Below are 20826 nucleotides of genomic sequence, written 5' to 3'. Positions count from 1 at the left end.
GTCAGGCAAATGCAACACCTTCCATGAGAACCCTGACATGATAAGCAAATCCAGTAGTATGTCACATAGCTCCGAATAAATCGTGACATTAAATTAACCAAAGTAATACGAGTAACGAGTGAGCAAATGGAATGCCACAGACTAACACAAGAATGCCTAAATGCATGTCGTACCTTCCCACCGTGAGACAGACGCAGTTCCAAGGGGAGAAACGAGAACATAAGCCGAGAGCAGAACTGTGTTAAGTTGGCAGGCCCCACGATAAGGGACGGGCACCCACGTAGCCAGATAACCGTTAGGACCACCCCCCAGCCCATGTTAAAAGCTAGAGCCCTCCAATAGAACAGTATAGCTCTTACGATAAAATAAAAAGGGCCACACCACCCACAAGTTTTAGCGTGAGACTTTTTCGCGTCTCTGTTACTTTGCAAACTTTAAAAACATTGCCCCACCACGAAAAGTATAACGTTTCTCATTGGGTAGACAGAATTTTTGTAGGCGGAGCTTAAGGTTAACATTGAGACCCTGATTGGTCAGATGAAACCAACTTCGGTAAATTGTAGTAAGGAGAAGTTAGGGGAGAGTTGGTTCGGAGACGGCTTTACGTCGCGTTACTGATAGGGCCTGCATGCCGGCATGGTACCACTATCCTTCATTAGCGCAAACAGGTGGAAGGTTCAAGATCAGAGCTTCTGGGTGGATGAGAAAGAACAATCCAATGGATCCAAGTCTCATAGCCTGTGACAATACCCGACAAAAAATTGTCGCGATCAGCTTCGTAACGCGCAAGCTATAACCACACAGAATGGTCCTTCTTTGCTTCTTTGCCCCCTATACTTCATGAAGTATAGGGACTGAAGCGGAAACAATTCTAGATGCCCCACAACAAATTCCGCGATTTTTCGTCTAAAATTTTCCGGAAATTTTTGTGTCATTACTTATTGAAAACCTCTCGTACAAAGGTAAGGTATCCACGGACAAATTAAGGTACACTCCAAGACGGAAAAGTTAATAAATAAGAATCGCTTCAAGACAACCCGATGGTAAAATACGATGATTGATATGTGGGATAACATATTCGAAGAGATATTGGGGAAGTGACCTGTATTTGCATATTTATGCTAACGATGTTTTGATACAATGTTGCAACTAAACGAGGAAATTGTAATTAATGGATTTTTTTATTGAGTGTGAGATATTAACGTTGAGGAGAGATGAACTGAAACGTTAGCAGGAGAACGAGAGAAAACAGTGACTTTTCTTAACTTTTAATGTACTGGTAGATGTATTTTTTCGTGCAGATGCATAGTGGGACGCACAGAACTCTGCGCTTACGCTTTATTTTAGAAGTTCAAGAATGACAGAGACAAATGGAGACACAGTGAAGTAATAAGGAGACATCTGTAACAGTCTCTCGGGATAAACGATTTAGTGGATGCAGAAGTATGATAGCGTGAATGAGGATGAGAAACAGCAACATAAGGACCCTACCTGCAGTGAATCTTACCTAACTTACCACCGGGCGGGGTGGCCGAGCGGTTCTAGGCGCTACAGTCTGGGAACGCGCGATCGCTGCGGTCACAGGTTAGAATTCTGACTCGCGCATGGATGTATGTGATTTTCTTAGTTAGATTTAAGTAGTTCTAAGTTCTAGGGGACTGAAGACCTCAGAAGTTAAGACCCATAGTGCTCAGAGCCATTTGAACCAGTTTGAACCTAACTTACCCATAACTTAAACATGTTGTAAATATTAAATGATGAGTTGTTACAATCTTATGTTATACTGTTAATGGGATAATGGTCCAATCAAAAAATCAAATTGTAAATTCTATTTCTGTAAAAGTTTTATGTATTGATTAGAATCTATGATGAACATAAGTAACTTTTTAACTTTTGGGTAAACAAATCTATAAATTAGTGTTGTATTTCATTACGAAATCCCATTATTCAATGCTTGAAGATTTTGGAATATTTTATAATAATGACGGTAGACTACATACGTTGCTTAAAACTTCTTTGAGGAAATGCGGTACAGGACGCAAGCGAGACATACGCTCTGACTCTGTTGCTGTGCAGAGCGCCAACAAGAATTAGATGCTGTTGACACAGCTGGGGCTACGGGACGAGCTACGAGTCTCCATAATACACAGCTGGCCTCACTAATGCAGGCACAAGCGCGGTCTTTTCTTCCGATCAGACATTCCATGCCACACGTGCACCTGTTCCCCCACCCCCTCCCCGCCACCGAGATCCAGTTTACCTGCACCACCCTTGACAGACTGTTAGGCGACGGTAGGGGCATGTCTCAAAGCAAAAAAGGCAAGCCGTCCATTTTCTGTGGAATCCCACTCCTCTACTTGCCTATCTGTCGAGAAATATACACCTGCAGTCATGTAGCAAAAACACAGGGAACTTTTACTGATGAGCTGTTAATGAACACGCAGGGCCTTCAGTGGAATAATAATCATGTTTTGTTGTCCATGTGAAGTGATGAACTTCTACTGTGTTAATGACAAGGTTTTCATGGTATCTGCACTGGGACAGTTTATATTCGTTGTTGCCCATGAGACAAGATCTGCTGCCGTATTTTCGAACACTACCCCAATCGATTCACACAGAGTCTTTCGTAATGTTCCTGACGGGACATAACTTATGCGAGTGAGATGATGTATGCTCTGAGCTGACAAGCCATGGGATACCTCGTAATGGCGTGTAAGACCTCCTTTCGCCGGGTGCAATGCAGAAACTCAACGTGGCAGCGACTTAACAAGTCGTTGGAAGTCCCCTGAATAAATATCGAACTCTGCTGCCTCTATAGACGTCTACACTTTAGAGAGTGTTGCTGGTGCTGTATTGTGTGCAGGAACTGACCTCTCTGTTATGTCCAATGAATGTACAATAGTATTCTTGTCGATCGATCTGGGTGCCCGAATCATTCGCTGGAACTGTCCAGAATGCTTTTCAAACCAATCGCGAACAGTTGTGGCCCGGTGACATAACATGAAGTCCATAAATGGCTGCAGGTGGTCTCCAGGTAGCCAAAAATAACCATTTCTAGTCAGTGATCGGTTCAGTAAGACAAGAGAGTTCAGTCCATTCCGTGAAGACACAACCCATAACATTAAGAAGGCATCACTACCTTGCACAGTGCCTTGTTGACACCTTGGTTCCATGGCTTCGTGGGATCTGCGCCACACTCGAACTCTACCATCAGCTCTTACCAATTGAAGTAGGGATTCATCTGGCCAGGTGACAGTTTTCCAACCGATATGGTCGCGAGCCCAGGAGAAGCGCTGCAGACGATGTTGTGCTGTTCGAAAAGTCACTCGCTTCAATTGTCCACTGCCATAGCCCATGAACGTCAAATTTCGCCGCACTGTCCAGACGTCCCTTTCTGCGGTTATTTCTCATAGTACTGCTGTGTGTCAGCAATGACAACTCTGGCCAGACGCCGGTGCTCTCGGTTGTGAAGAAGTGAAGGCCACAGGCCACTGCGTTGTTCGTGGTGAGAGGTAACGGCTTAAATATGGTATTCTCGGCACGCTCTTGGCACTGTGGATCTCGGAATATTGAATTGCCTAATGATTTCCGAAATGGACTGTCCCATGCCTCTAGCTTCCAATTACCACTCCGTATGCAAAGTCTGTTAATTCCCGTCGTGCGGCCATAATCACGTCGGGCAATTTTCACATGAATCGCCTGCCTACAAATAACAGCTCCGCCTACACACTGCCCTTTCATTCCCTGTGTACGTGATACTACCGCCATATGTACGAGGGTGAGTCAATGAAAACCTTAAATTTGTAGTAACAAATCGAAACTTCGCACCGTCATCCTGTAAGTTGGTAAGAGTGCTACAAACAGCGTGCACAATGGCCTGTAGGTGGCAGCATAGTGCAGATGCACGCATACCTTCGCAGTATCAGTATAAAGATGGCCGCCCTACTTGCGACTTGCACCAAGGAAGAAAAGCGTTCTGTTATTCGGTTTTTACGTAGTGAAGGTGTGAAACTTATTGAAATTCATCGACGAATGAAGGTTCAGTACGGTGATGCATGTTTGTCACAGCAGCGAGTCTACGGTTTTTACGTAGTGAAGGTGTGAAACTTATTGAAATTCATCGACGAATGAAGGTTCAGAACGGTGATGCATGTTTGTCACAGCAGCGAGTCTACGAATGCAGTAGGAAGTTCGCAAATGATGTGACTTCAGTGGAAGATGCTCCTCGTCCAGGTCAGGCACAACGAGTTGTGACTCCACAGAACATTGCAGCTGTTGAAGCCATTAGACTGAATGAGAGAGACTGAATGACACTGCAGCATGCTTAAACATTAGTCATGGGTCAGCACACCCACTGTGCATGATGTGTTCCAGTTTCACAAAGTGTCTGCAAGATGAGTGCTACGGCAGCTGACTACTGAAATGAGAGATCGACGTGTTGATGGTTGTGAAGAACTTCTTCGGCACTTTGAACGAGAAGGTGATGGTTTTCTTGCAAGAATCGTTACTGGGGACGAAACCTGGGTTCACTTCCACCAACCGGAAATGAAGAGAGCGAGCAAGGAATGGCGCCATTCCTCCTCATCAAAACCAAAGAAGTTCCTAACAGAACCATTTTGAGTGTCTTCCTCGTCCCCCATACTCACCAGACCTTGCCTCAAGTGATTTCCATATGTTTGGACCACTAAAAGACGCAATGGAAGGAAAGAAGTTCCGTCCTGATGAAGAGGTACTGCACGCGGTGCATGAGTGGTTATCCGGACTACCAAAAGAATTTTTTCTAAAGGAATTTATGCTCTTTCAAAAGCGTTGTATTACTTGCGTAGAGCGTGAGGGAGATTATGTTGAAAAGTGATGCAGCTTTGTACCACTTCTGCACAATAAATAATATTTAAAAAATAATTAAGGTTTTCATTTGACTCACCCTCGTATGTGTGCATATAGCTACCCATGATTTTTGTCACTACAGTGTATTAATTGAAATGGGTGTTATATGTAATACGAACTACGATCTGAGAGGACATTTACTGCAATGACAGATTTCTCACACTGAACTACATAATCGGTTTGCATGAACTGATGAACTACGGATACAGTTGAGTTGATAGTAAAAGTTGCAACATTTTTGACAGGTATGCGTACTTCATGGTCCTCAGTTGATATTGGGAACAAGTGACATTTACGAACATGTAGTCAGAGGGGATTTTATTAGAAACTGTGTGTTGTTGTGGTGATTTACAGTGAATAACTGTGTATTAGGAGACAAATTGGTGCTGTCCTAAAGAGGTAGACAAAAAACTTTGAATTGAAATGTATCGAGATCATTTCTGACTGATGTACTATTTGTGAGGACCTTTTGAAATTCTTTCTACGTCACAATGAACCAAAACAGTAGTTAATGTTACGGTATGAACAGGGTGAGATGGAACGAATTGTGTCTGGAGTCACAATTAGGCTACTTCGAACACGCGTTTTCGGTATAATGAATTTTGTGGTTTGCTTTTTCAAGTTTAATTAAGATGTACTTTTATAACCCTTGTAATCGCAACTTGCTGGCCGTGTCCGCTAAAACAATAACAATCACGTCATACAAGCAGGTCATCACCGCTAGTGATGCAAATCAAATTACATACTTTTCACTCCATTGTATCTCTTAAAATGTCGCAGGAGAAGGAGGAGCAGGAGGAGATTGTTTAACGTTCCGTTCAGAACGGTGTCATTAGAGGCGGAGCATAAGCTTGGATTGGGGAAGGACTGGGAAGGAAATCGGCCGTGACCTTCCAAAGGGACCATACCGGCATTTGCCTGAAGCGATGTAGGGAAATCACGGAAAACCTAATTCAAGATGGCCGGACGCGGTTTTGAACCGTCGTCCTCCCGAATGCGATGTTGTAAAATGTCTGTACAACTCTATAATTTTATTACTACGTTTACGTAAAATTTATGTCGCTGTGGAGAAGATACAGTCAGTTTCTAAACGTTTCCAATACTTAAATTTTACGCTCGCTTGTAATGATTTGCCGGCCGCTGTGACAGTGCGGTTGTAGGCGCTTCAGTCCGGAACCGCGCTGTTCCTACGGTCGCAGGTTCGAATCCTGCCTCAGACATGGATGTGAATGATGCCCTTAGGTTAGTTAGGTTTAAGTAGTTCTAAATCTAGGAGACTGATGATATAAGATGTTAAGTCTCATAGTGTTTAGAGGCATTTGAACCTTCTTTTTTGTAATTATTTGACTTTTTGTGAATGTACAAGTATGTATTACTATTGTTTATGCAGAACAATCACATCGCTGAGTGCCTGAAACTTGTTAAAAGATTCTTGCTCATGATCTGTTTAACTTCACTTCTAAAGTACTTTTTCAGCCCTTCTGTTTCTTACCCTCCTGTGACGTGATCACGGTGAAGGTGAGGGAAAGGGGGGTTAGGGGGGAGGGGGCGAGGGGGGGGAGGGGAGTGCCACATTATCACGTGCGCGCATTAAACAGGCTCGGTGGCCCCGTGCACATTTGTTGAGCACTTTAAAAATGTATCTGTAAGAAACATCATCACCAATTTAGTCTCGTGACATTCATGCGCACGTGAACAGGTAGTACCCCCCACCCGATGGCGTCACAGGAGGGTGAAAAACAGAAGAGCGTCGTCTTGTTGCTCATCACAAGTCAAACTTTCGTTGTCGACGGCGAAATGTGTGGCAATCAACGCTCCAAGGAAAGGCGTGATTTCACTGACGCTCTTTGCGCCACCTTGTGAGGCTTTTTCCTGTAGATTCTGAGTGGCGTTGTGTCTGAAATGTTTCCCTCATCCACTGGTAAGAAAATCACTGGATTTGAATGCTGTTCTGACCTCCATCGCAGAGGCGGCAAAAGAAGGGGTTTATTCGTTTATTCATATAGCTTACAAGGACATTTTATGGCTTAATTGATGACTTCATATATGAACGATAAAATGTACACAAAATGTACGTAATATAAACAAGCAAACAAACAATCCAGAGAAAACATTATAACTGAATATCTAGGTCTCTTAACCATTCTACAGCTCTTTGTACGAGGGTGAGTCAAATGAAAATCTTAAATATTTTTTTAAAAATATTTTTCATTGTGCAGAAGTGGTACAAAGCTGTATCACTTTTCAACACAATCTCCCCCACGCTCAATGCAAGTCCTCCAGTGATTACAAAGTGCATAAATTCCTGTAGAAAAAAAAATCTTTTGGTAGTCCGTGCAACCACTCAGGCACCGCGTGGCGTACCTCTTCATCAGAACGGAACTTCTTTCCTCCCATTGCGTCTTTGAGTAGTCCAAACATATGGAAATCACTTGGGGCAAGGTCTGGTGAGTATGGTGGATGAGGAAGACACTCAAAATGCAGGTCTGTGATTATTTCAACTGTTGTAAGGCTGTGTGGGGCCTTGCATTGTCATGTTTCAAAAGGACACCTGCTGACAGCAATTCACGTCGCTTTGATTTGATTGCAGGCAGCAGATAATTTTTTAGGAGATCTGTGTATGATTCACTGGTGACAGTGGTTCCTCTAGGCATGAAATGCTCCAAATTGACGCCTTTTTCGTCCCAAAAGAGAGTCAGCATCACTTTAACTGCTGATGGTCCTGTTAGAAACTTCTTTGGTTTTGATGAGGAGGAATGGCGCCATTCCTTGCTCGCTCTCTTCATTTCCGGTTGGTGGAAGTGAAGCCAGGTTTCGTCCCCAGTAACGATTCTTGCAAGAAAACCATCACCTTCTCGTTTTAAAGTGCCGAAGAAGTTCTTCGCAAGCATCAATAAATCGTTCTCTCATTTCCCGAGTCAGCTGCCGAGGCACTCATCTTGCAGACACTTTGTGAAACTGGAGCACATCATGCACAATGTGGTGTGCTCACCCATGACTAATCTGTAAACATGCTGCAATATCATTCAGTGTCACTCGGCGGTTTTCCTTCACTATGGCTTCAACTGCTGCCATGTTCAGTGGAGTCACAACTCGTTGTGCCTGACCTGGACGAGGAGCATCTTCCACTGAAGTCACACCATTTGCAAACTTCCTACTCCATTCGTAGATTTGCTGCTGTGACTAACATGCATCACCGTACTGAACCTTCATTCGTCGATGAATTTCGATAGGTTTCACACATTCACTACACAAAAACCGAATAATATACTGCTGTTCTTCGCTGGTGCAAGTCGCAAGCGGGGCGGCCATCTTTATGCTGATGCTGCTACGGTATGTGTGGTTTTGCACTATGCTGCTACCTAGAGGCCATTCTGCACGCTGTTTGTAGCACGCTTACCAACTTACAGGATAACGGCGCAAAAATTTCGATTTGTTACTACAAATTTAAGGTTTTCATTTGACTCAACCTCGTATCACCAAATGCAGCTCGCTGAGTCCACAAGGAAATTTTCGTAGTACACACTCTTCAATGACATGCTGTTTAGTTTGCGCTGCATGACCACAGTCGCATGCCGGGGCATCTTTGAACCCCCATTCATACAAACAGGAACCACATCTTCCATGCCCTGCTCGGAATCGATTCAGGAGTGTCCGTAGTTTTCCGGGAAGACCAAATCCATTCACACGTTAGTTAGGGACAGTTATAAGACGAGAATTAATCGTAGGAAACTTCTGGCAAATCTCTTACCATTCTAGACAAACACCACACACAGGAGGCACATCTTCCTTGGTCAGGATGGATTTATAGATTTGAGTCTTCTGGCAGGTATATTCTGTAGTTGATTTTATAGAATTGGGTTCCGATTAGTGAAACATTTTCGAAACTCGCTTATTGTTGCTACTTCTGGTCTTATTTGACTTGAATTTTAAGTACATACGCACTATTTTTCTATACTGGAGCAATGTAAAGTAAACTAATGCCAATGTAGCAGTGCGAAGAGTATTGCATTTGCATCCCATTCTGATCCCAGTATCAATTCTGGTCTTCACTTTCTTTTTCTAAATGGTCCTTAAAGGTAAGAGCCGGTCTAAAATGACCCACAACTATTCTGGGTTATGGGTCGTGTTCAAAGGGGTATTTTCGAAGACCAGCACCAACTGGTGCCGCAAGATAGTGAACATGGTCACTACAACTTTAAAGAAGGGTTGAAATGTGGGTAAGAAGAAGTGTGGCACCCTTCCAATCGTGTGACACGTCCATGAAATTTGTTGCTAATGCGACATTATTAACTCACCATAAAGCACACGTGAATTTCTGAGTTCTGGTCTTTCTTCGCATTTGTCAACACCTTGCTGTTTGAAGCCTCGCTGAACCCAAGCGTGACGTCTCAGTTCGTTACGCTTTTGCATCGACACAGAGGAATGAAATGATAATTAAATCAAGATCCTAAGCTGTCGACGGGCGTTGATATACATCAACGGGGATGGTTGAAAATGTGTGCCCCGACCGGGACTCGAGCCCCTGATCTCCTGCCTACATGGCAGACGCTCTGTCCATCTGAGCCACCGAGGGCACAGGGGATAATGCTGGTGCACGCTCCTCGTGAGTCACACATTCGCAAACTTACTGTCCACACACTTCATTTGTAGTACCCCTGCCCATTACACTCATTACTCGCGGCAGAAAACCTTAATATGCATTTCACATACAATTTGACGAATGCTTAATTGATAAATGTCTTCTTAAATAACACGGTGCAACCAGTTCTCAGCCAGGAACATTGTCCTGGTCTATGCGTCTTGAACAACTCTTGCTTGCCGTAAGTTTTAATTCAAATGGTTCACATGGCTCTGAGCACTATGGGACTCAACATCTTAGGTCATACGTCCCCTAGAACGTAGAACTACTTAAACCTAACTAACCTAAGGACATCACACACACCCCTGCCCGAGGCAGGATTCGAACCTGCGACCGTAGCAGCCCCGCGGTTCCGGACTGCAGCGCCAGAACCGCACGGCCACCGCGGCCGGCATAAGTTTTAATTAAGGCGGTATATTACTACCAATTCGGGTGGCGCAAGTAGTACACAAATTACAACAGTTATGCGTCAGACTCGCATACTTCCTTCCATGATGCGTTTCAACGGCTTACACCCGCTATCAGCAGGTACAATAGTATTTTGGATCAAATAGCTCTGAGCACTATGGGACTTAACATCTGAGGTCATCAGTCCCTAGAAATTAGAACTACTTAAACCCAACTAACCTAAAGACATCACACACATCCATGTCCGAGGCAGGATTCGAACCTGCGACCGTAGTAGTCGCGCGGTTCCAGACTGCAGTGCCTAGAACCGCGTGGCCACACTTGCCGGCTACAAGAGTATTTATTTTCCTCGATGCTTCATGCCTATGTTTCATATATATTTGGTGTTTCAACAAAAAGCACAGTAAGGATCGTTATGTATCTACGTTAGTATGACTGAATATTACATATAAACAGAGCACATGCAATTAAACGTATAGGGACCGGCAGCAATGATCGTAGAAAATAGAAAAGACGATATATTCAAGACTAATATTGGGTCGTTTTAATTAAGTTCACACGTCACTCTATTCCCAACAATTCCAAATTTGGGTGAAACAGCATCGCAGAGTTGAGCTTATTTTTACACGACATAAAAAGGAAAAAAGCTGTAATGTGTTGTAAGAACCCACCTGACGAGGGCGAAGACCCACTTGTTTATGGGCACGGTGCGCAGTCGGCCTTCCCTGAGCGCCTTCAGGTTCTTGGCCTTGGCCATCATGCGGTACACCCTCCAGTGGCTGCCCGCCTCCTCCAGCTGTTTCTCGAGGTTCAGCACGCTGTGGTCTTTGCTCACCGGCAGCCACGTGTCGACGCTCGTAGAGAAGCCTGCACATGAGAGCGCAGGGGTCTAGGTTCAACAGCTGGTTCTCAGTAATTTTTGTGTAGGGCACAGTTTAAGCGACTGGGAAGAATTTACGAATGAAGGCATGCAAGGTATAATTTTGGGTCTACTTCTACATGTCAACGAAGTACCACTTTACGCATTTGCTCCTTTTCGCATGGGACACAAATTGTTGATAGCATTTTACCACGAATTAATGAATGGGTCTTTGAAAGTAGAGCCTCACTTAGTTACAATGAATAAACAAATAAAGGAACACAAATGTACTACATGCTCTTCTGTACACAAAGGAGGACAACACGAACAACTGTTGTTGTTGTTGTGGTCCTCCGTCCAGAGACGGGTTTGCTGCACCTCTCCATGCTACTCTATCCTGTGCAAGCTTCTTCATCACCCAGTACCTACTGCAACCTACATCCTTCTGAATCTGTTTAGTGTATTCATCTCTTGGTCTCCCTCTACGATTTTTACCCTCCACGCTGCTCTCCAATGCTAAATTTGTGATCCCTTGATGCCTCAGAACATCTGCTACCAACCGGTCCCTTCTTCTTGTCAAGTTGTACCACAAAATCCTCTTCTCCCCAAGTCTATTCAATACCTCCTCATTAGTTATGTGATCTACCCTTCTAATTTTCAGCATTCTTCTGCAGCACCACATTTCGAAAGCTTCTATTCTCTTCTTGTCCAAATTATTTATTGTCCATGTTTCACTTCCATACATGGCTACACTCCATACAAATAGTTTCTAAAACGACTTCCTGACACTTAAATCTATATTCGATGTTAACAAATTTCTCTTCTTCAGAAACGCTTCCCTTGCCATTGCCAGTCTACATTTTATATTCTCCCTATTTCGACCATCATCAGTTATTTTGCTCCCCAAATAGCAAAACTCCTTTACCACCTTAAGTGTCTCATTTCCTAATCTAATTCCCTCAGCATCACCCGACTTAATTCGACTTCCTCGTTTTGCTTTTGTTGATGTTCATCTTATATCCTCCTTTCAAGACACTGTCCATTCCGTTCGACTGCTCTTCCAAGTCCTTTGCTGTCTCTGACAGAATTACAATGTCATCGACGAACCTCAAAGTTTTTATTTCTTCTCCATGGATTTTAATACCTACTCCGAATTTTTCTTTTGTTTCCTTTACTGCTTGCTCAGTGTACAGATTGAATAACATCTTTGAGAGGCTTCAACCGTGTCTCACTCCCTTCCCAACCACTGCTTCCCTTTTGTATCCCTCTACTCTTATAAATGCCATCTAGTTTCTGTACAAATTGTAAATAGCCTTTCGCTCCCTGTATTTTAGCGCTGCCACCTTTCGAATTTGAAACAAAGTATTCCAGTCAACATTGTCATAAGCTTTCTCTAAGTGTACAAATGCTAGAAACGTAGGTTTGCCTTTCCTTAATCTTTCTTCTAAGATGGTACCATGAGTATTAACAGCAGGAAATGTTGGAGAAGACTCTTTGTAACTCCCACATGAACATGCTTTGGCGATAAACTATTTCTAGACAATTACCGCAACACACCATTGTATTTTACGCATTTGAAACATACGACAAAACTATTTTGAAGAACACTATACAAGAAATAATACATACGTCAAGGTATTACTTTGATTGAGAGGCAAAAAGTCATAAGAAGAGTTGCGCTAATTCAATACGTGTCCTGTATGACGCCGAAATGTTGGCGTTTGTCGCGAGTGGCGACACGGTACCTGACCGATCCGTTACAGACAGCTGTGAAGTGAACACGGCAGCATGTCGCGAGTTAACAGACACTGAACAAGACGCACGTGTGACAGCGTATCGGAAATTACACACGAATTCGGATTCCAATGTCAACAACAGCTTGGGCTGGCCATCAGTATCGCAGAGGCAATGTTTCCATTCACGCAAATTCCGACACAGGACGACCGCAACTGTTTGGCGAACGGAGACATGTGGGGAAATAGACGGTATACTGTTAGGCGCATCGCTGTAGATTGCTATGTAGGGTCTCAAGAAGCAGTTTCTAGTAGGGCTATCCGGAAGTAAAACTACAGCACATGCTACAACACGTGACTACCAACATCACATGCAGTGCGCTTAAGTGAACTTTAGCCATTCAGTGGTATAAATAAACAAAAATTAAGCACTGTAATTCCAGGGAGCTCAAAATCGTTTTCTATAACCGTCACAATTTCGCAACAGCCAACAACTGAAAACTACGTGCACGTTTTTATCGTGGCAGTTATGAATATTTCGTCCGTTAAGAATTCGCTATAGACAGATTTAGGCCTCAGGTGAGATGGCCCTACTGTTGGTGGTGTCACAACACCGCCATTTAATCGTCCACGCCTACCTTGGCTAAGGGAGACGAAGTCCGCTAGCGGCGCAGTATTAGTCAAACTGTGGGTTCAAAGCGCCATCATTTATCTTGATAGCAGTCAGTTTTATTTTGAGACTTGGATGTTGCTGCTAGTCCTCAAATAGGATCTTCTTGCAGCAGTCAGTGATGTCAGCAATTGGTTTCAAATTCGTGCTACCAATTGCCAAGGAATATTATGAACCTCACGAACCTCTTAGTTGAACAACCGGGAACTAAGGACAGATGCAAAAGAGCCGTTAAACAATAGCTAATACTTTCAATCCTAGTTAGATGGACACTAATAAAAGTGTGCTGAGGCGCTGAGATACCTGTGTAACAAAAACAAACAGAATGAATGTATGAAGGTATCTAGTTTCCATGTAATAAAAAAGCGAGAAAGTGTAAGTGATATCAAGAATTCCATGCAATAAAGAAAGAGCACACCTTACTATCTCAAGCTGATAGTGACTGTAACACTTTTCATGTATCTAGTAAACTATAATATATTATCGGTAGAGGTTTTTTTATATTTGATATAATTTGCAACTGTCATCTTGTACCTCATAACTCATAGAAATCTATAATGGAGCACTCTCTAATATGACAGTTTTATCCTGGGTAAGAAACTTCCATGATGATAACAGTCGACAACTTTAATGGGAGTAAACAAAGGACATTAAGGTTGGATATACATTTTGATAATGATATGGAACTTAGCATAGATCTAGGATGATGTATTATGTAGCCAATAAACTTTGCTCTACAAGAAGCAAAAGTTTCCAGCACACTACAATGAATCTATTGTGTTTAGTATTTGCGTGATAATAATATGTATCTTTCATTAAAGCAAAGTGCATCACTGAAGTTAGACAACATTAAGTTGAAGCCACACATGGTCGTAAGTAACTGCCAGTTGTGGCAATGTTATAAATTGTTGAACTAAATGAGAAAAGGGGTCTCATTTACGATTTAGTGATGGGTATAAGATTGGCAAGGATTTTAGAGCATAACTGGATCTTATAATGTCACTTGCAAGGGCAATATGGCAGAGGGCCAGAGTATCCTCAACTAGGTCAGAAGTGGCTGATACTACATAACTGTTGGTAGAAAGCCTACATAGCTCCTGATTAAGCTTCTAACATGAACGGAATACTCATAAAAATCTTTCAATGAAACAGATTCTTAAATAACACTATTTCACTCAAATGACAATGAATCGAAACCATGAAGGTACAAAATCCCAAGATAATAAATAGAAGCAAGGGCTATTTTGTATTTGTGTGCAATTCATTTTGTTTGAAATAATGTTAAGAGACAGATCTAGTAAGCGACGTATGATTGTCAAGAATAGTATTTACATCAGATAATGGACATCAGACATTGGATATTGAATACAAATGGTTTACTTAAAAGGAGAAAACTAACTCATGTCATAGTGACGAAAAGGTAATCACTTGTGTGAAACAAATTGCTGATTGTTATAAAATCAGATTTCACTTCATTCATGAAATGCTGAACAAATGTAACACTTTTTAGTCAATGTTAAATATCAGCAGATAGTTATATAAACCGTAAAGGATTAACAGTAACTTAATAAGATTAAGGAAAATCCAATAAGTATCTGGCAATGTGAATATACTTAATGACACATGTCAAGAATGTACTTCTTTCATTCATTTGTTCTAAAGTCATGCTATACATATTTGTTATATAACCCAGCTTATGCTAAGATAATAGTTGGGAACCTTAATGCAAAATATATGATTTGATCACAGTGTTAAGAGGAAAAGTACGCATAATGCATTACTTATTAAGTTCTACAGAAATGAGGAAAGTAATGTGGACAGTTTTAAGCGTTGTGAAAGTTATGGAACACAAATGGTTCTTAATCTAACGAAAAATAAATACTTAAGATTTCTGGAAAGCTCAAATTCGATTAGGGTTAATTGTGCATAGTTAATAACGAATTTTTGAGATCATCTATAGTGAAGCTGGTAGCTGAGATTTGTAGTGATATAGAATTTGTTCTCTACCATCGAAGACATTGCCACTTGTGATATGTTGTAAAGTATGATACACAGTGCGTTTTATAATAAAGCTAGGTACTGATTTTATCATGGTGGTAGTTATTTAATGAAAAGTACGATTGTTTCGTCTGTGTTTTTGCTGCTTGTATGTTGCGGAGGTCTGGCAAGCATGGGAGGTCGCGTTTCACATGATACAGGAATTTCACATTGTCACAGTCAGTATTTACCTGCTCAACAACCATCCATTACAACAAGAAGTCTTAGGCTGTACCGCATTTTCTGTGGCGATTATAATTGTACAACGAAAAAAATTAATACTGTAAAATGTTTTGACTGTTGTTGACGTTAATTTTGGCCGAGATGGAGTCAACTTCTGTTTCGTTACATGACTTAAGTTCATAATACGTGTCATTATACTGTAGCCTATGGTGGTAAAAAAAAGTGAAATTTACTGTTAAGATGACAAATAATCGTTGTGTTACATATATTTCCTGAAGAGTGAAATAAGTTTATTTTCAAATGTGTTTATATGGAAGTTATGATCAGCTAACGATATACATTGAGAGAAGTATACAAGGTGATTCTGTGATGATGTTCCTAAGTTTCAGGAATGATGGAGAAGGCTGTGTCAATTTGAGGAGAGGGACCCAGCTCCAGAAGTGATCGAGTTGAAAGTTATAAGCTAAAATTGTTCTGGTAGTGGACCTCTTCTATAGCAAGCCCTTTGCTTGCCATATTTTTAGGAGAAGTTGGTATGGACCAAAACAAGAAAAAATTGGTAAAAACAGGATCTAAAATGCAGTCATTTAGCGTTAAGAGCGCTTGTTCAGTAGAAGAGATACTTTTCATGGTAGTGAAGTTGAAGAAGTACTCAGAGCTCTTAAGGTATTCATTTTAGAGCTCACGTTTGTAAAACTTTTTTTTCTGGTTTTTGCGCATACTACCTCTTCTGAAAGTTGCCTACCCTACAGTCTTAGCGACAGCAGTACTGGTACATGTAATCCACTCTTAGAGATCACAGAACCATTCGACTCGATCATTTCCAGAGGAGGGTCCCTTACTTCAAAAAGATATACAGTAATTACCCTTCTTCATTAAAGTCTGTAACATCATCACGGAATTGCCACATATAAATGTGGATAATTACAAAAAGTGCGAAGGGTACCTCTGGTTTTGAAGTAGTTCTCTCAGATACGTTAGCAAAATAGTAACTGGTGCTCCTAAGGACGAATTGAACTGAATTTGGATGAAAGGTATTTTGCCCTAACTTCTAGATAATAACAATAAAGTAAATTAATGTGCAAATCATCCAATTTCAATTTGACTGCTTGCACAAAAATCACCGATTCATAGAGTGTAGTTGGGTTCTAGATTAAAGATTATCGTTCGTCGTCCAAGTAACAAATAGAATCAACAATTTCACTAAAACGATTTGTGATAAAGATTATAACGAAAAGTATCTTCCTTTCTACTCTGTTCTGCCACAAACGAGGCGAACTGGCAGATCATTACTGAACTAACGACGTACAACGAAAGAGAAATTAAGTATACATTAAGTTGGAGTTAAGACGTGACCTACGTAGTCAGGATGTTAGGACGTTACGTCACACAACATGTGAAGTTAAAAAGTTTATTTGATAGCTGTCTGCGTACGTGTGTGCCGCGTAATGTGTAATGATACGTTCAGTGCACAATTTAAGTCAAATTCGTGAGCGTTATAAAGTTACCAGTATATTCGTATACATCGCCCGCATCGCGCTGCCTTAACCAGGAAGATCGTGAATTTGCTCAGGAGAATGTGATTAGTAGATGTCTGCGGGTTGGTTGCAATAGATTTATGTCCAAGGATGGGGTATGAACAATACACTCGTGAGAAAGAAGAAACTTTCAGAAAACAATTGCTATTGCCAGAACTGTGTTACTTTCATAGATACAATAACACGCATTCCCTGCGCATCGAACGTTTATAGAGGGTGTTTATAAAATAGAGAGCGTAATTTCAGCAATGTATTCCCCATACGTAGACCATAAAATATTTCCGTACAAAATTTGTCTGGAATTGCTTAGTTTCGATGTTTGGCGAGGCGAATAGTGATACTTACCACAACGTTTATTCCCACCGATAATGATATTACCAGTATAATTAATTCCGAGGTGAAGGATACACTGAGAGTTTGCGTTCTCGTATCAGGAGCTGACATCAATGCACTCCTTCTAAGGTAAGGCGCACGGCAATGCTACACTGGCTTGCTGTTTGTACAAATATTGCATATATCAAGATTGGAAGGCATTTGAACGTGTCCACTGCCATCTGTGCGCTCGTGGAAAGTTTACACTTCCTGGTCTGGATAGGAGACTACCAAAATCCACAATTCCAAATGTAGAGGATGTACATACGACCCAACTTATCAGCACACGAAGGATAGCGTTGCAAGTGAATGTTTAACATAAGACTGTCTGGAGACTGTAGAGACCCCATCACAAGCAGATTGCCCTGTACCATTTACGTTCTGTCAGAGATTCTTGCACCAGTGCACAATTTTCTTGTCTTGGCATTATTCACACATGCAGTGCGGGCCACATGAGGTGATATTAAATACTTTCACAATCGGAATGTAAAATTGTTCCATGTCATCACCAACTGCAGCTTCCCGTCAACACGTGGCCTGGTATGATTGGTGATTGGCTAGTTAGACCCCACGCACTTGTAAGCAGACTTACAGGACAGGCAGATACCTACTTCGTGGAACACCATAGCGCATGTTTTGGATGACACTCCACTGATCATTCGTCAACAAGGTCACTCCTTGCATGGCGGCTCTCCTGCGCTCTTCAGTAATACTGTCCACCAGCACTTGGTCCAAATGTTTTCTGCTCAATGGGTAGGTAGAGGTCGCTCAACTGCTTGGCCTCCAAGTTCACCAAATTTGAACCCTAAGGATTTGTGCGGCCACTTGAAATCATTTATGGATTCGTCTTCGGTGCCTGACACGGAATTCCTTTGTAATCTAAATGTGGCAGGTTGCCAGAAAATTCGCAATTTTCTTGGAACTTGGAATCGTGTCCGCAAGCCCATAAGACATCGATTTGAGGCCTTTGTTCAAGAAAGAGGTGGACATTTGAACATCGTCTGTATGGACAACGAACTGATGGAAAAATATCACTCAATTGAAAGCGAAAACTAGGAAACGCACTATTTCAGGACACAATCTTTTATCAATGTCTTTGATGGTCTATACGTGGGAAATGTACAGGATCTCAGTTTCAATTTGAGACAACTAAATGTCTCAAAAACGGAGCATCGTACGAATAAAATGTTGTAAGTGATAAGTTAATATTAGCAAAGGAGAACACCTGTCTGTGCTACAAATGGCCACCTTCATCTCATCACTCCTACGTGGACAGGATCAACTTCTTATTTTCAAATGGGAACCCCTTATTTTTATGACATGTTAGGATTCTAGTAGATGCTGCAGTAATTCACAAATATCAGGTATGCCTGTTTTTGCAATGAAGAACCGAGGCGTTGGATTCTACATATGATTTACAATGTTAATGTAAACCTTGGTGTTCTAACGGTCGAGATTTATATTCGAAATTTACTTTAGTGTTACAAATTTGATTGTACAGTGCAATATGGTCAACTGTTTTAATGTATGGGTAAAAACTACGTTTAGCGTGATCTAAGAACAACGACGTGGACGTATGTTATAGTTTTCTGTTCCCATCGGCATGCTTGATATCGGTGAGTTCCCTTACCTCTCACATTGGTTCACTTAATTTCGATGATTCCAATTGCAGCACACCATTGAGTTTTTGTTATTCCATTGAGTAACACAGTCACTATCACTTCTTGCACATTTTACCTTATTACAATTGTTGTGGTGGTGGTAGCCTTATGGCGGCCAGCGCGGAAGTTAACGGCGGTAGAATTGAAACAAACACAGAAATCAAGCCTTCCATGGGTTGGGGTCTCACCTCAATCAACTCATAGGGAATAGAAAACTACTTTACCATACATGTACCTTGTTATCTAGAAATTTCAATGTCTAGCCACATGCCACATTATTTCTACTGTACAATCAGATTTTCAACAGCCAAGCTACATTTAAACATAATATCAGCCGTTATAAAACAAACATTTACGTTTACATCGTAAATGAAATGTAAAATCATATGCGTTAGTTCTTAATTGGAATACGTTTACATAGTAAATGAAATGTAGAATCATATTCGTTAGTTCTTAATTGGAAAAAGTGGCACACTTGATAATTGTAGTTTACAGCGAAATCTGACACGAATGGGAAACAATGGTTTCAGTCAACCGTTCATATTTATTGACGTAGAATCCGAATATGCAATAAAAATATATTTCCATTTGAAAGTACAACGTTGCCTCCTCCTCCTCCTCCCCCCCCCCCCCCCCCCCCCCGCCCTCGCTGAAGGGAGGTTCATTTTTTTTTTTACAATGCGTCATTTTCGAGGTATTTAGTTGTATCATGTTAAAACAGACAGCGTATATTTCTAAAATGATGATTTCTGTTTTTGAATCAACCTGTATTGAGGTGATGCACTTCACCATCCGTACAAACCACAGTGTGACAGAGTACGAAACATCCTGGATATGAGCTCCGGATACGTGTCAGAATCCATAATCGTAAAACAAACTTTCCTATGACCTACCATGGTACAGGGTAAAAAAGGTAACATTAATCCAGCCGAGACACTTAAAAATAGAGCTCATAAGCATCTATTGAGGACGCTAGTTTTAGTGCCTTCACTAATATTTATTATGTCGATCAGAAAAGGTTTCAAAAATCAAACTGCATCACATCTGTTAGTGCTTAAGTTGAACACTGCATAAATTTTCAGTTGACAGTATCGCTAAAATAATTTATTCATATCGGTTACCAGATGCATCTTTGTATGAATGTTAACATCATGATATATTTTGCTCTTTCAGTACAGTAAGTGGTGCTATACAATGAATGTCGATGTTGGTATCGTTAGCCATACTAGGAGTGGTAGAGTCAATTAAAGTAACGGCTATGTACACACATGCTACTGCACCGATTACAAGTGCTTACAACTTTGTAAACTGGTGATGAATATTAACAATTGTGATGGGCGCAATAAGATGTGTGTACGTAGCTGTTTTCTTTAATTGACTTGGCAACTTCTAATACGGCTGACGGTACCAACATGGATACACTTTGTATAGCACCACTTACAATCTGACGGGGAATATTGTTTAATGGTGTAAAAAAAATCTGAAGATGGCAACAAAGAACTGGCGAAACCTATAATCTACATGAATAAATGATTTTCGCTATCTTGGCAGTTGAAAATTTATTCAGTATTCGTAATACTACACATCGCCCCTACGCTGACAATATCAGATGTGTATATAGTGGTTTGTCTTGAAAGGAGGATATAAGTTGAACATCAACAAAAGGAAAACGTGGATAATGGAACGTAGTCGAATTAAGTCGGGTGATGCTGAGGGAATTAGATTAGGAAATGAGACACTTAAAGTAATAGATGAGTTTTGCTATTTGGGAAGCAAAATAACCGATGATGGTCGAAGTAGAGAGGATATAAAATGTAGACTGGCAATGGCAAGGAA

General features: G+C 41.3%; 1 protein-coding gene across 2 annotated transcripts in view; it reads right to left on the bottom strand.

Moving 5' to 3' along the window:
* The window catches only part of LOC126337999 (uncharacterized), a 198232-nt gene that overhangs the window by 13772 nt on the left and 163634 nt on the right, over positions 1 to 20826 (bottom strand). For both annotated transcript variants that reach the window (XM_050001517.1, XM_050001518.1), the window contains exon 9: positions 10609 to 10804. In XM_050001517.1, coding sequence (XP_049857474.1) covers positions 10609 to 10804 — 196 coding nt within the window. The remainder of the gene's footprint in view (positions 1 to 10608; positions 10805 to 20826) is intronic.

This window comes from Schistocerca gregaria, chromosome 1 (genome assembly GCF_023897955.1).
Source record: "Schistocerca gregaria isolate iqSchGreg1 chromosome 1, iqSchGreg1.2, whole genome shotgun sequence".
NCBI classification, from domain to species: Eukaryota; Metazoa; Arthropoda; class Insecta; order Orthoptera; family Acrididae; genus Schistocerca; species Schistocerca gregaria.
This window is presented reverse-complemented; position numbering and strand designations above follow the sequence as displayed.